The 16153-nt window shown below is 35.5% G+C and overlaps 1 protein-coding gene across 17 annotated transcripts in view; it reads left to right on the top strand.

Moving 5' to 3' along the window:
- Positions 1–14072, top strand: part of SYNJ1 (synaptojanin 1) — a 58804-nt gene extending 44732 nt beyond the window's left edge. For 4 of the 17 annotated variants that reach the window (XM_087966706.1, XM_087966701.1, XM_087966696.1 and 1 more), the window contains 7 exons: positions 12–140; positions 900–938; positions 2638–2682; positions 3399–3469; positions 6690–6807; positions 8035–8243; positions 11342–14072. In XM_087966706.1, the coding sequence (XP_087822832.1) occupies positions 12–140; positions 900–938; positions 2638–2682; positions 3399–3469; positions 6690–6807; positions 8035–8243; positions 11342–12151 (1421 nt within the window). In that variant the 3' untranslated portion in view covers positions 12152–14072. Of the gene's footprint in view, positions 1–11; positions 141–899; positions 939–2637; positions 2683–3398; positions 3470–6689; positions 6808–8034; positions 8244–9476; positions 9501–11341 lie in introns of all 17 variants that reach the window. The other 13 variants (XM_087966699.1, XM_087966698.1, XM_087966705.1 and 10 more) reach the window with 10 other exon arrangements.
- The last annotated feature ends 2081 nt before the right edge of the window (positions 14073–16153 follow it).

The following is a 16153-nucleotide window of genomic DNA, read 5'->3' as shown; positions in this document are numbered from 1 at the left end:
ACGTTTACCAGCAGATTTTCAACCTATAACTCAACTAAAAGAGTCTACTCAAGGCTTGGAACCAAAACGCCCACCTCCACCTCGACCAGGAGTGCCTCCTGCTCGCCCTGCTCCACCACAAAGGCCGCCTCCTCCATCAGGTAACTGAATAAAACATGAAAACAGTGGTCATAAGATTTTTCTGTTATTTTTAGATAACATATGTTTAATAAGTTTATTATCCATCACATTTAGATATGTTGAATCATAATTCAGCATAGTGCTTGAAATATGTAGTCTTCCAGCTATTGGTGTTCCATTCATAACTGATTATTGGATATGCTGGCTTGTGGTTATGATACTCATTAACAGCTAGAAGGCTACAGGTCTTTTGACTTTGGTTTGACATGGGAAAAACATTTTCCGGCTTTTATACCCTTCTACCCTTCTGATGCAGTTTCAGAAAGACTTTGGAATTGCTTCTGTTATTACTTAATGTTTTACCCATATCCTATCAATTCAGATGATATAGTGTTAACCATGCTTTATTTGAAACAGTTACAGCCATGGTTTCTATTGATTCAAATCCAATTATAATTAATATTCTCCACATTTCCCAGTGACTGACTCAGATTGGATCGCCACATTTTGTTCCATCCTAAATTCTCTTTGTAATCACATTATTATTTTAACATAATAGAAGTTTTAGCAAGATTTCTTAGCTTTCTGTAGGATAGCTGCTTTGGATTATGTATATACAGGAGTGCTCTATTATAATTATTGTCACTTCATAATATGAACCTGAAGCTCTCATATAATGTGTGATAATAAATTTGTTTACTATGATTCTTAATTTCTTTCTAATCCTTTTTTTCAATTAATACTTCTTTTTACTGCTGCCTTTATCTCTTACTCCAAAGGGAGTAAGAGTCCTGCACTTGCTAGAAAAGAACTTGGAGGTAATGATTATTTAAATATGGCTTAACAGATGCAGATGTTTTGTTTATTTATTTAGTGAATTTAGTGCTGATTTTAGTTGGCTAGATAGCTCACAAAGTAAAGAATAACATAAAATCAATCAATAAATAAGGATACAATAAAACTAATCCAAAAAAGTTTCACAAAATGGTTGCAAAAGAGCCAACTTTTTACAGCTATTTACAGCTTTCCAGAAGGTTAAAACAGAGACTTAAAGAGGAAGGGTGTTCTAGAGGACGGGCCATCATAAAAGGGGCATGCTTTCTAGGTCTCACCAGATAGCAACATTAAAGGGAAGGGCGTGGAGTATGCCTGCTTTATCTGATCTGGCTAATTGAAATATCGAAGTACCAACAACCTCAGAGATTCTACTGCCAGTCAGGCAATGGAATCCAACAGCTCAGACAAGGATGATTCTAAGCACCATGAGGGACAGTACAAGAAACAATCCCAACTGTTCCCTAGTGCCCAATTTTAATCAGAGAACCTCAAATCTGCAAAACAGAGATAACCTGCCTCTCCACCCACCTCCATTAGAATCTCAGCTGATGTATTACCATAAACCGAAACCCAGCTGGCATAATTCTGATAGAGGGATACCCTATTTCAGGCCCACCCAGAATTTGGTTAGACGTGAGCTTGGCGCTCTCATGTATTATAAGATTACTGATGAAGGTAGACTTATTACTAACCAATCTGACATTCAAAACAACAGCAGAGCTCAGGGTTCTGATACCCAGGGACTAAAGTTTGAATGTGTTGCTATCAGACAGCAAGACCACTTGCAAACTCTGGATCCTGTATTCCTATCACCATCCTGATGTTCCTGCCTACACATACACACATGCATAATCAACACTACAACCTATCCCACCTCTCAAGGGTCCCAACTACTCTTGTCCACACTTGCCTAAGTACTTAGTGGCCTCAGACAGTTGAGCCCTTCTAGGGCAAAGAACACACATTTGTTACCCCTAGTAGTGGGGATGACCATTCCCTCCCAAAGGCTATGGCAGCAGTAAATTGCAGATGTTTGCAGCTATTTGTGTTATCTAAGTCAGGGGTCCCCAACCACTGGGCCGCGGACCGGTGGAACATTTCCTACCGGGCCGCCGGTTTGCTGGGCGCCGCCATCTTGTTGGACGAGAAAGTGCTTCCGGGTGAGCTTTTCCGGTTGGAAAGCGGCGTTTGGGTCCTCACGCCTTAGTTTCATTGAATGGGGGGCTTCGAACAAAACTAAGGTGCGAGGATTCTTTCAGCACCCAAGGCAAGGCGAGCCGAGCGATCATCCCGAAGCCGTCCCGAAGCAAAGCCCATTGACAAAGGTACAAAGGAGGAGTTGAAGGTGGCGGGGAGAAGCGGGGGACGGCTGGCTGGCCGGTTGCTTGTCTCGCCTTGCCTTGTCATGCATGCTGATGCCGGTACCGGGCCGTGGATCATTTTGTGATGCCGGTACCGGGCCGCAGCACAAAAAAGGTTGGGGGCCACTGATCTAAGTGATATGTCAGTTTTTATTTTTCTTACTAAACATTGCAATAATATACAATGCAAATATTGTATTAAAACATTTATTAATCATTTTACTAAAAAAGAATTGCAGTTCTCTTTATTTTTGCCCTTTTCTTAATAAAGTATGCTGCTTACATGTTATATAGTACTTTTCTGCTTTCCTCTGATAAGGTTTTGGTGCTCCTCCCAGCCCTGTTGTAGCTAGGAGAGAAGAAGGTAACTCTTATTCTTAATGTCACACTGAATGTTTAAACTAAATATGTAAATATTTAATCTCTAAATTTCATATATGAAGTGAACATTTAAACTTCTCTTTATATTTCATAAATTTAATGTTAATTTTTGAAATATTCTTACCAAATGGAATCATGTTGCTAGTTATTTAGAGATTTTTGTAACTGAGCAGCTTATCCATTTCAATAATAATTCATTGTTAATATTCTTATCTGTACCCTTAACAAGCTAGTTAATGAGGAAATGGTTTGACAGTAGACAAAAATTCTTGCTTGATAAATCATTCTGTAAATGATATGAATTACAAAGGTGAAATTTAATGCTTTTTATAAAGTATCCCAGATCCCTAAATAGGACCATATATTTGTGGGTATGCTGATCCAGTTTCAAATACTAATAAAGAATATAGATGCTATGTCAATATCTGATTATTAGAACAAAGTTAGAACAAAGTTATAAAGATTACAGTATACAGTTGTAATTTTCTAGTACTGCAAGAATCATTAGTATTCAGTGTGTAGTTTCAGTAACTAATATGCACAACAAATTTGGAGGTGGGACATCCTTTCATATCTGAAAGCTCAGAAAACCCCTACTTCACAAAGATAATAGATGCTATAAATCAATATTAGTTATTTACTAATTATAGAGAATCTGAATTTAGAAATATATTCTAATTACGCATCCCCTTTCTTTAGCTTATAATCAGTCTCTGCCTCCCACTGGACAAATAAACACAGGAACATCTGGACCCAGTACATGTAGACCGGTAAGGATATATATTTTCTGGTAAAACTAAGAATAGAATAACATTTAGTTGTGTAACATTTTTAAAAAATATTTTCTAGTGATACTAGCCAGAAGATCCCTGGTGTGTATTTTAATGAAGAACTTAAATATTCTAAGTTTTCAGTTTGATTCCATATAGCTAAATCTCAGGATATCACTATAATCATTACCATGTATAAAGGTGTGACTGATTTTAATATTAAAATCATATTACTAAAAGAAATCCCGAGTCTATTATCTCAATCATTTTTCTTGTTGCATGGCTCATGTCCATCCTCAGATATGGGCTGGGGTTGAAAAATGCATGCAGTGAAAGTCTATAGAAGGGTGAAGACCTAGCTCCCTGTCATCGATCATTTCACCATTTTATAAATATAAACCTATGTACCCTCACATAGGATATGTCAACAACAAACATGGTTGTATTTCTGACATGAGTTAGTTCCTAATTAGTGAATTAACTGGATACATTTAAGCTTATATCTCAGCAAACTAAGATGGACTGGAACTGGACACCTTCAGTCCGAAAATCAAATTGTTTACTCCCCAAATTGTTTACTACATGGAAAACAAAGAAGGAATGGTATTGCTTTCATGATTAGGCAGGATAGAGCAAGAACATTACTAGACTACCATGCAGTCCATGACTGAATGGTATCAATTAGACTTTATTGATAATCCTTTGATTATCCAACTTTATGTTTTAATCTCTGATGCTGAAAAAGAGGTTGAGGAGTTCAATTTAAAATTGACAAAACGTGTAAGCAAGATGTGCTGCTTTGGAATACCAAAGTTGGAAATATTAGTGGGGGGGAATATAATTGGGTTGTATGGCCTGGGATAGAGGTTCTTAAAATGGGGAAATTAAAACAACAAACAATCAAAACATCATAAGAACTCCTCCAGCAAGAATTTGCTAAATTGCTGGTATTCTGTTGCAGTTATTAAGCCCCTCTTTACATTTTTATATTTGTCCTTTTTGTTCCTCAGTTTGTCAGAGAGCTCTTTGTACAACCATGCCAAGCTCCTTAGATGTCTTGTTTTTCTTCTCTATAGTATTGTTTCTGTTTGGGCCTTTTTTATTTCATTTCTCAGAATTTCCCAAGCATCCTGAACTGTTTTTCCCTCCAGAATTTCTATCCATGGAATTCTCCCTGTTCATCCTCCTAGTTTGTTGAAGTTAGCTCTCTTAAAATCTAGAACATGAGTCTGACTTTGTTCAATTATCCTTGCCTGCATTATGGTGAATGCTAGCATGACATGGTCATCTCCATTCCCTCAGTCATTTCATCCCTATTAGTAAGTATGAAGTCCAGCGTAGCTGATCCTGTAGTTCTCCCCCCCATCTTTTGGATGATAAAGTTCTCAACTATGTATGTTAGGTACCTATTCCATCTGCCACTTGCTGCAAAGTTGTTTCCCAGTTGATGTCAGGGTAAAATCCCCCATTGCTGCAGCAGTGTGTTTCCTGCACACTTCAGCTTACTTACTTCCAAAAGGTGCCTCTATTTCCTCTGCTTGATTGAGTGGCCTTGGTTGGATATACACCTATACTGCTGTTACTTTTTTTCCCTGTAGTATTCACCCAAATACTTTCAAGAAGACCTTCATCCTTAGTGTTGTATATTTCTGTAGAAGTGTAGTATTCTTTACACACAGTGCAACTCCTTTTTTGTTGCATCTGTTTGTTTTGAACAAATTATTTTTTTCTAGCAGTATGTTGTAATCGTAGCTTCCATCACACCAATTTTCAGTAATAGCAACAATATTGTACCTGCCCTCATGCTCTAAGACTTCAGGTTCTCCCTGTTTGTACCCTATATTTTTATTATTAGTGTACAGCCCTTTATGGATGACCTTGCATTTGCTAGCTGCATCTCCTATTTTGCAATAGGAGTGTAATTTTCTCATCCCCACTTCCTTCCTTATTGTCAGATTTGTTGTCTTGGTATTTATACTTTGGGTTTGGTCCTAGAAATTGGCCTCCAGATTCAGTTTAAAGCCTTTCAGATGACTCAAGCAAGATGTATTTAAGCCCATACTTCCCAGTCTTTGTGAGGTGCACCCTGTCTCTTGCCTGGACCCCTACCTATAAGTAGATAAACTATAGTCCAGGCAGCACTATTCTTTGAGCCAGTGGTTTACCTCTGAAATCCTCCATTCTCTCATTGGATATTGACATCACCTGTGCTCCTCTTTTGCCTTCCTACCTCCCTTGATTTTTTTTTCTAGGCTCTTTTTTGTTGTATCATTCATCCCAACGTGAACGAGGAGAAAGGAATAATAATCAATGAATTCAATTAGTTGGGTAAGCCTCTGTCACGTCTTTGATCTTTGTACCTGGGAGGCAGTTTGATAGGTTATCTGGTCTGCAGATTGCTGATTCTGTTTCTCTGAGAAGTCACCAACACATGCCTTTTCCTCTTCTGGATACCTAGCAGACTCTTCTCTGTGACAGGCTGGGCTACTTTTCTTCCTGTTACTGTAACAGTCGATGAAGATTCTTCTCCAGATATCTGCATGCTTCTTCCAGAGGGAGGGTAAGAAAGTGAATGTTAAACTCCAGTGGCAAGCATAGTCCCTTCAGGTGTTTTGTCTTCTGAGTGACATGCTGCCTCCTTTCTCTTCTAAGGCTCCATTTTTCTTAGTAGTTGTTTCTTCCTTGGTATGTTCAGTTTGTAGACAAATTTTCGAGAATTTCTCATTTCCACAGATAAATCTCAGAGTGGTTAGATGTTTGTAGACTCTCCATTTTCTCCTGCAGTAATCTGATCAGTTTGCATTCGATACAGGTATACATTGGAGTCCTCCTCGGGCAGGAATACATACATCGCACACACCTTGCAGGTTACCATAGGCTAGCTCTTTCTCCTTGGCTTTATTACTTTTAAGGGTTGTACAGATCAATAGATACTCCTTTGTAGATGTCCAAGATCAATATATGTGCTTATTTTTACATTGAAGAATGTAAAACTTTTATTAATTGCTAGGATGTCAAGAAATAGGTGAAGCAGCCTTCTCTAACTTGACAGCCTCCACATGAATGGGACATCTAAAAACCATCTGGAAGACAACAGAACTGAAGCCCAATGATTCTGCAGGACCCTAGCCTAGGGACAACTGGCTTAAGTTGCCAGCCTACTTTGAAACAAACCAATTCCAATTATAGTAGTGCTTAAAAGTCTATACTTCCATTTCAGATTGTTCCTCCCCGAGCTGGAGTTATTAGTGTGCCACAAAGTCATGTGCGTCCTTCTATAGGAAAGCATATGCCTGAACTCCACCCTAAGCCACCAGAATTAACAACAGGTAAAATTGGTGAGTATATTAATGCATTTTTCTTTTTTAATGTAATTCTTCTACACAAAGGAGTGTTATAAGTGCATTCAAGAGAATATAGATGCTATCCCTTGGATGAAACATAATTCCTAAATACCCACTTTTGATTTTTAAAGTAAGTGAGTACTTAGGTCAACTATAAGGCAAGATTCTCTGTGACTTGGGCCACCATATAAATTTTATTAATAAATAATATAAAGATTGCAAAGCGTGTTCTGCTTTTCTTGTCTATAAAAAAGAATTGCTTTTAAGTGCTTTTAATAAATGAACAGTGCTTTTAATAAATGAACAGTCTTAACAGTGATTTGGAAAAAGAAATTCCCAATTATTTTTAATGCTTTCAAATCTAAAATAACTACTGCATTATGTGAAACAATTCTAGAATCCAGGATTTGTGGTGTAGCTTTTTTTGAATAGTGGTATATCTATATAACATCTAAGAAATATGGGAAATTCATAGGTCATTGTATTTCCAACTCAGTCTCCTTTAAATATCACTAGTTTTTCAAAATTTCAAAATATTTATAAAAAGCAATTTAACATTTACTTTTTCAGTGCAAACAAGTAAAAGTCCATTCTAATACGAATGTAACAAAACATTGAGATAACTGTAGGTAAAACCAGTACCTATTATTAATGTTCAGCTTCTTTGTATTTGGGGGTTTCAAGGAAAATGCACTGTGGCTGATCCAAACTGATTACAGTAGTAATGCAAATTATGAAACAATTGGAGCTATTTATAATGCATATGTACAGTGTTAAATAAGATTTCAACTTCTCTTTAGTAGAGCTTCACACTATTTAAATCAAGTTTTGAGACAGAATGGCATACAACTGCTAGAAAGTATCTTTCTCCTGTATTGCAAAGAAATTGTCTGTTAAAGTGCAACCTAGATATCAGTTGCACACTGTAGTGAGTGTGCAATTGAATTATAGAGTTAAGAAGGCTAAGAAAAGTGTGCATTTATTTATTTATTTTTAAGGTTCTATTTTCTTCTAAAATATTGCTCAGGGAATAGCAATTTCTTGTTCTTAGGTTGATCAAGTGTATCTGTCTCACTAACCAGTAGATTAAAAAAAACATTATGGTCTTTTTGCAAGTCAACCAGTTGTTCAGACTGGATTTGGCATTACTGCTATTATCACTATCATTATTAAAATCATTTTTGGTATTGAAACTAGGAAAATAATTGAATGTATTTATAGGGTCACCTTTACTTCCTGAACCACTTAAACCACAAGGAACAGTTCCTATTCAACCCACTTCTGTTGTAAAGATGCAGGAGCCACTTATACCTACGACAGCAACGTCTCAAACAGCTTCTCCATCAAACCTGGAGGCACCACCACAGCCTCCCCCCCGCAGTAAATCATCCCAAAGTTTGCCTTCTGACAACATTCCATCACAGAAGCAAGTATGTACAGAATATTTTTTAAACATTTTCTTTCGGGTGCAATTTATCTACTGCTACTTCTGTACTGCTCCACTCAAAAATATTTAGTGTAGAAAGCTGAACAACTCGTAAATTGCCGATGTAGTCTTAAATTATTCAAGTCCAAATTAAGGCTGAACTGTTCTATCGCTTCCTAATCTCTGTCACTAGGAAGCATAGGCATAATTCAAGTGAGGGGATTAACAAATTATGTTTAGAATTATCTTGGATTCAATACATTGGACATTAGTTAGGTTTATCTTCATCATACTCAAAATCTGTGCCAGAATTTTATTTCCTGGAGAGGTTTTGTTTTGTTCCCTGAACAGTTTGCAGAAAAATATTTTAACTTCCAAAAGGCAGAAAATGCGAATATTAAAATTAATACAGAATAAAATTTGCAACAACAGAATACCAAAATAAAGAGGAAAAAACTAATTAAGACTTAAAAATGTAGACAAATAAATTCAATTTCAATTTATTACAGTGAAAGATCAGCCAGATGGAAAAATAGTTTTTCGTCTGCTATAAGAAAGTAATCCCAAATCTGAAAATTGTATGTCCCATTTACCTTTGCTTTTTTAAAAGTAAAATAACTTTCAAAAATGTAGCTTATAACTTAAAATCTATTTTTAAGAAACTCTTAATTTGATAGATTTTAACCTGTCCTAATGTTGATGTATGTTAGCAATTGTACATGCAGTATACTATTGTGATCTATGAAGCAAATGAGGAAATTAATACCTTTATTAAATAGAACAGTAGAAAAAGAAAAATTTCCATAATTTGGCAATTCCATAATGTACAATATAATCGGTATTTGATCTAAGTGACTTTTGCCCTTTATCCAATTATATTTCAAGAGAATTCATCCCTCATCCAAATCCTGCCCATCTTTTCATTGGAATATAAAAAAGTTTGACCAAGGGCAGGAATATACCCATTTTTGTTCAGAAAAAGCCATAAAAATCCCCATATCCATACCAAAAAAATCCACTTCTTGCAACTAGCAGTCTTTGTAAACCAGGGCCACAGAGAAATGTGGTTTGTTCTGAGGTACTCAGGTTAGTGCAGGAAAAAGATGTCTGCATGTACCAAGTTGTACCTGATTTATAGTTCCCCTTAATGTGGCCAATGTAATAGAGTCTCTTAGAAGCATGTTACCTTGGATTTCTTTCTAATGTTTTCTTTTGATATCTGTCTCCTTTTCACAAGCAGGATCAACCTTCAGGGTAAAAGGTACCTGATTCTTTACTGGTCTTACATTTTTTTCATCCATTCTATTTTCTCCATAAGTTCTAGCATAAAAGATGTATGAACGGCTGTGTTCATACATCTGTGCTCGCACTGAAATCATCTGCCTGTATGAATACACAAATATCCATCATGCTATTGACATATAAGGCAACTTACTTAACTTGACATGCTATGCCCTATAGGGCAAGAGTTTTCAAATTGTGTTATGTGTGTTTCAATATACCCATTTGTACTAATTATTCTTTGAAAGTGGAGAGAATGGAAGTAGTATGTCAGCATACTAGAGAGCCTTAACATTTATCAAAAATTGCCTTCTTTTTGTCCCTGACACATTAATTGACAAGAGAGAGGGGGATGTACAGCTTCTTGCTATTGCCATGGTAAAAAGGAGGAGAACAATTTAGCAGCTTATTTAATAAAATGAAAAGTCTTGAAGTCTTATTTACAATTCTTCAGGTGGACCTTACTCACATTTTGAGAACTCTTGCAACTGAGGGTGCTTGATTCTCTCGCTGTCTGAAACTATTTAACACTGATCAACACAAGTAGCCTGAGACAACATTACAGAATGAGAAATATTGGTTTTAATTTTTTTCAAATTTTCTTTTTGGTTAAGTCAACCTTCTCTTATCATATACTTTAAAAAAGTTACTTTTAACATATAATCTATCTAGTTTAATTTTAAAATGAAGTTAATCTTATATATTTTTTAAAAAACAAATGTTTCTTTGCATCTGAGATCAATGCAATAAGCATAATTTAAAATGTAATAATCTACTATTTTTGGTTTTGGTAATAACCTAGTCCATAAACAGAATATGTTAATTGCTGCTAAACTGTTTTATTTCTGTTTATTCTGCAGTTGAGTTTCAGTGTTATATATTGATCATTGGTTTTTAAGTATAGTGAATTTTCAAGTCAAGATTTGCTAAATGTAATCTCAATATTAGAGTGTAATATTTCAAGTCATAACCTTTGATGGTTTTACATTGTGTCCAATTATTATACTTACTGTTTAGTTTTACATAATAGATTTTTAATATTAAAAGGAACATGCAGAATGTGTCTAAAAGATTAAAACAACTTATCTTTAAGCTTAAATTCATTTCCTGTACTTGAGCAGGGCACCTTACGTTCCCTGTGCTGGGATGGTGAGCTTGGCCATTGGCTTGAGTCACCTTAAGGCAATTGTCTGAGCTCACTTAAGACAGGCATTGTATGAGTGAAATGTTGGGTAGGACTGGGAGCTTGTGTATGATTTCCTTTCTCACTGAGGTTTAATTCTGTTGAAATTCATGGGACATCTTTCTAATAGATAAATGATAGAGAAAATATTTTCTCTTTTGGCCTGTTTATCAAGTATGAATGGAACTTTCCCATTACTCTTTTCAAATTAACATAACCTATACTTAAAAATGAGAAGGCTTGAGACTTAATTACTAAGATTTCATTATGAAAAATATTTTATATTAACTTTTTTCTGCACATGAATTTTTATTAGTTTAATGTTTCAATTCTTTATACCATGCAGTGCTTTTAATCCAAACATTATGTTGTAATCTTAAAACTTACTGTAATTTTTCTTTCATATTGTAAGTATATAGTATGGCTGTGTATATAGTAGATCCACTTGTGTATATATTCTGACAGGGATAATGCAGTGAAAATAATATAAAAAAAAGTTGTATAGAAAGAAACTTAGGAATATTTTTCAAGTATAAAGCAAATTACAAAAGGCAGATGTTCAAATCCACTGCTTCTTTCATGATCAATGGATCTTTTATCAGACAAGTCATATATTGAACGTTATATTTATTTTTCAGATTAGAACAAATGGAATTCACGCTGTTCAGCTTGAAACACAACTAAACAATGATCCTTTTGAAGATCTGTCCTTTCAATTATTTTCTGAATCTAAAATTCAGTCAGTTCAAATGTCACCGATTGTATCTTTAAGTCAAAAGAAGCTGACAAACCTGCCTTCTGCAACAGACAATTTTAATTTCAGGAACATAGGTACTCCACATACACTAGCACACAGTAAATCTGAGGTATACATGTCCAATTCTCTGAATCCATTTGCTACCAGCACAAATCTTTTTAATGAAAAAAATATTACGACTGGAAATCCATTTAGAACCGCATCTCAAGAATTTGGAGCAACTTCACATTGTTCAGCAGAAGGACCCACTTCTAATCCTTTTCCATCTCTAAAGCCTCTTATTCATCAGAAAGGCAAAGCTACATTTTATGTTGACACATTTGAAGATGATTTCAGTTTGCAGAATACATCTTCTATATCTAACAATGGAAAACAAAAAGGTTGGGTAACATTTGAAGAGGACGATTTAGTATTAACCCTGAAACCATTAGCCAATCCCACTGATTTAAAAAGAGCTTCTTCCCTGCAAGCAACTTCTTTTTCACTGGGCACTGAACAAAATATCACTGACTCAGACTTTACTGTTTACAGTGGTCATAGCAAAAGTTCTGGACCTTTTCATCTATTGCCAGCAAGACCCCCTCCTGCACCCCCTATACCATCCAGATCTACCAACAGCAACTCGACCACAGATCCTTTAATTTGTTTAGCACCTAAAACATTACCGACACAAGATTTTATGGAAAGATAAATTATTTAAGATATAATTATTTAAACTGGGTAGAAAGTATTAGTTAAAAATTATCTAATAGAACTGGGCATTGATTTAATTTTGTATGTGCAATACTTTAATCAGGTGCACTGAACATTAATTCTTAGGTCACTACACAAAGGTGGCAGGGTGGGGAATCATGCACAGAATTAATCCAAGTAGTGATCTTATTCTGTTCCTTTAATGGACACAATGCAAGGAAAAGTTACACTTGTTTCAATCCCACTTTAGTTCATAGGAAAGTATAACATTAAGTTTGTCTTTCAAGACCAACAAGCATGCATTGGTTTCTCTGAATATCACACATAAGAGTTTTAAACAATTGTTTCTTGAACATTCTTATATAAGAATTTAAATACCATTTTAAATGCCCTTCTGTTAGAACTAGAACCACTTCCAGTATCTGATAACTGGTATATTTATACGTAAGTATTCACCAAAGAACTGTCAAAATTTAAGATGCCAATTGTGTAATATTAATGTCAGGAAATAAATAATAGAGGTTTATGAAGATTTGTAGAAGTTAATTCCCTCAACAATTGAAATAATTTTAAACAATATATAGTAATATATTTTTCCTATTATTGCACATGCTTTGTTTTGCAGACATGAGAAAATTTTTTGCAGTTTATTGTTATTCTTCTCCTGACCTTATTCTCATATAGCTTCCTATTCCAGTATGAATGTTGCTTTCTAAGTTGAAGGAAAATTTATATTCATTTTGATAGGAAGATCTGTGTAAAGAAGTAATTGGATAGATGGTCCATATATTTCAACTTTTCCAGCTTTTTCCTTTACAATATATAGAAGTAATGTGTCTCAAATATGGTATGAATGAACAAAAAAATGGTTTATGTACTATTCTGACAAGTTAAATATATCACTTTCCACAGACAAACATCAACATTATAGGTGATGCCATACTCCCATACATAATGCTTTGTAAACTCGCAATTGTCTGCCTCCAAATTTTTTGCAACAGATGGCACTTAAATGTCGTATTTTCATGTCATGAAGGAAATATATGTCTGTTCTATACTACTGTTAAGCAAGATAGTCTTTTCTTAATCATATTGTCACATCTATTTATATTGCTTGTTTTTTTTAAATTTATGAAAATCTTTTTTGAGAAGGGCCATGCTAAATATGTCTGTTCCTTTTGCTGTATTTGCAGACTGTTATAGTATGCTCTGTTTACAAAATATTTTCCTTCTGTGGTATCTGAGTGCAGCACCTCATTCCATGGAGCAGTAAAAATAAACCATCATTTCAATTTCTCTAATACTGTTCCAATGTATTTATATAAATCATCTCATATAACACTTCTACTCATTAAAGTACAGTTATTAAATACAGTAACTTCTATATTGTGCTTTTAAAATTGTACATTTTAAAACAGCAGAAGAACTATAATTTTCTGGTTCCATAATGTATTAACATGTGTTCTACATTGGTATTATAATGTTAGCAACACAACTGTATTCTCAATAGTGCAATTAGAGTTCTTTTATATGTGGTCCTTGTTTGAATATTTAATTAATTTCAATTACTATAGTTCTATTAAATTTCAAATATAGGCCTCAGCATCTTCAATGGATTATAAAATCTGGCAGCAAAGTACCACAAAAATTGCAACAAAGCATGTATGAGCAAAGGATGAGTAGTTTATTATAATGTGTACTGTTAAAGGAAATCAATATTAGAGAGTCAAAATTACAACAGTCTAAAATCCTATCTATTTTCCTTGAAGTGTTTTCCTGTGCAAATTGCTTTGTTAATGTATAAGTTATTGCTTGTAGTACACAATAATTATCTCCATTACAATATTAATATTGATGGTTTACAATACTGCATATACATATACTGTGAAACATGTTACTTTATGAAATAAATTTTCCCATTGTTAGGAATATATCTCCATTATTGATGCTGTCAAAATTTGGCTTTACCCTTGTGGACTTAAAATTTTCAGCTGTCTTTCTGATCTAAGATCATCAGAGGTAATCTTTATATAAAGGCCTGGGACATCAGGAGCCAACAAACTTTGTGAAGCAATAAGATTGATGAAAACTTTTGCAGAATATTTATCTGGTCTGACCGTTCTGCTTGGTTCTTACTTCCATCTCAATTCTGCCTCAGTTTCTATGCCCTAACAGTTGTAACCTGGAAAAAAGGAAAAGACATGGAATGTCTGCAATAATCTTTTTGTGATGATCCTCATTCTACTGTTGGTTCTTGAGCCATCTAGGGCCTTAGATTGAAATGGGGCTATATAGTTTTGCTTAATTACAACTGGAAATTGCCATCAAAGTGGTGTCAACTCTTAACTAGCCACATGGATTTTCTCCAAGACAATCTGTTCCCTTCATGATCCCTCAAGTCTCCCTCAAGTAGTGTATACATTACTACTGTAATTTAGTCCATACAGCCTGCTACCAATTGTCCTCTTTTTCTCCATCCTAATATCTTTCCTAGCATTATGGACTTCTCAAGAGAGCTGGGCCTTTGCATAATGGGTCCAGATCGGTGTTTTTGCAGCTTCCAGTTTTCTTGACCTGCATGGCAATATTGTCAACTAGTCACTTAAAAGGTTTTAATACACCCATATTGTAAACAACATGAGATCCTCAGCTGTTCCTCAATAAGGTGTTATGTCCATGTGACCTGAGGAGCCCATCACTACATTGCCAATCGCTTTACAGCACCTTTCCATGTGGTAAAATACAGGAATAATATACCATCACCTTCCCCTGCATAGTATGAAAGGATGCCTTTATTGCCGCCACTAAAGTGATCATCCATTTATAGCATCTTTATTGTGAAAATATAATTGTCACTTGCTTTTGCTTTGGAGTTGGGATTACTTCTATGCCTTACGTGACAGTACATCCCCCAACAATCTTCCCTCATCCCTCCCAGAAATGTCTTCCCCTGCCATGAAGCAACACAGCAGGACCTAGGGAAGAGGAAAGCTCTTACTACCACAATTTAATGCAGTAGGGCAAAAATGACAAGGTAGCCATGTTGGCTATAAAAAACACCGATAGCAAGAAAAATACCTTTAAAAATATCTGTAGGCAAACAAAGCTACAAAGTAGTACAACCTAGACTTCCAAGTCATGCAAAATGGCAAGTAATATAAAACAGTGAGGTATTACACTGCATTTCACTGTCCTCCAGGGTAAGCTCTGCCCCCAACATCCTATCCTTCAGTAAGAGCCTAAAGACCTGGCCCTGCAAATTGGCCTTCCTAATGTGGATGTTCTACTCTGGAGGTGGTTTGCTAGACTGACAGCAGACTCTCCCTCCTTTCTCTGCTCCCCACAAGCCCATCTGGTGGTGTTTCTTACAAAGGCAAGACAAGAAACAATGGAAACAAATCAAGGTGAGAAGCAACCTGAAATTAAGGAGAAACTTCCCAACAGTGAGGACAAATGCAACAGCTTGCCTTCAAAAGTTATGTGTTTCATCACTGGAGGTTTTTAAGAGACTGAACAGTCACTTGTCTGAAATGATATAGATCTGCTTGAGCAGGGGGTTGGACTAGAAGACCTCCAAGGTCCCTTCCAGCTCTATTCTGATTGATTGAGATGTACCAATAAAGGAGAATATGTGTAGCTCGGGGTTGAGGTAATGAGGGACCCCTGATTGAAATATGTTTTCCTTTTCCTTGTATTTTTTATTCTATTTTACTTTCGCTTTGTTTAAATGTTTTATTCAATTTTTTTTATGGTTGGTGAGTCTCCTAGAAAGATTACCCTGGGGCGAGATACGCAGCCAATAAATTTAATATTTCTTTATTAAATTATTGGCCGCCCATCTTACCACAGTGTAATAATAATAATGTAGGACTCCCACAAGGACAGTGGGAAGAAAATAGAGTAGCTGCGATCCGTTTTGAGGCTATACAATTCAGTTAACCTGCTTTCAGCCTCAGGCAAAAGCCTGCTCAGAAGATCGTAATGCAAACGCAGAGGCCCC

This window comes from Notechis scutatus, chromosome 5 (assembly GCF_049901735.1).
Source record: "Notechis scutatus isolate UNSWTSFEM ecotype Mainland chromosome 5, rNotScu1.2, whole genome shotgun sequence".
In the NCBI taxonomy this organism is placed as follows: domain Eukaryota; kingdom Metazoa; phylum Chordata; class Lepidosauria; order Squamata; family Elapidae; genus Notechis; species Notechis scutatus.
Note: the sequence above shows the minus strand (reverse complement) of the source record. Positions and strands in the feature narration are given on the sequence as shown.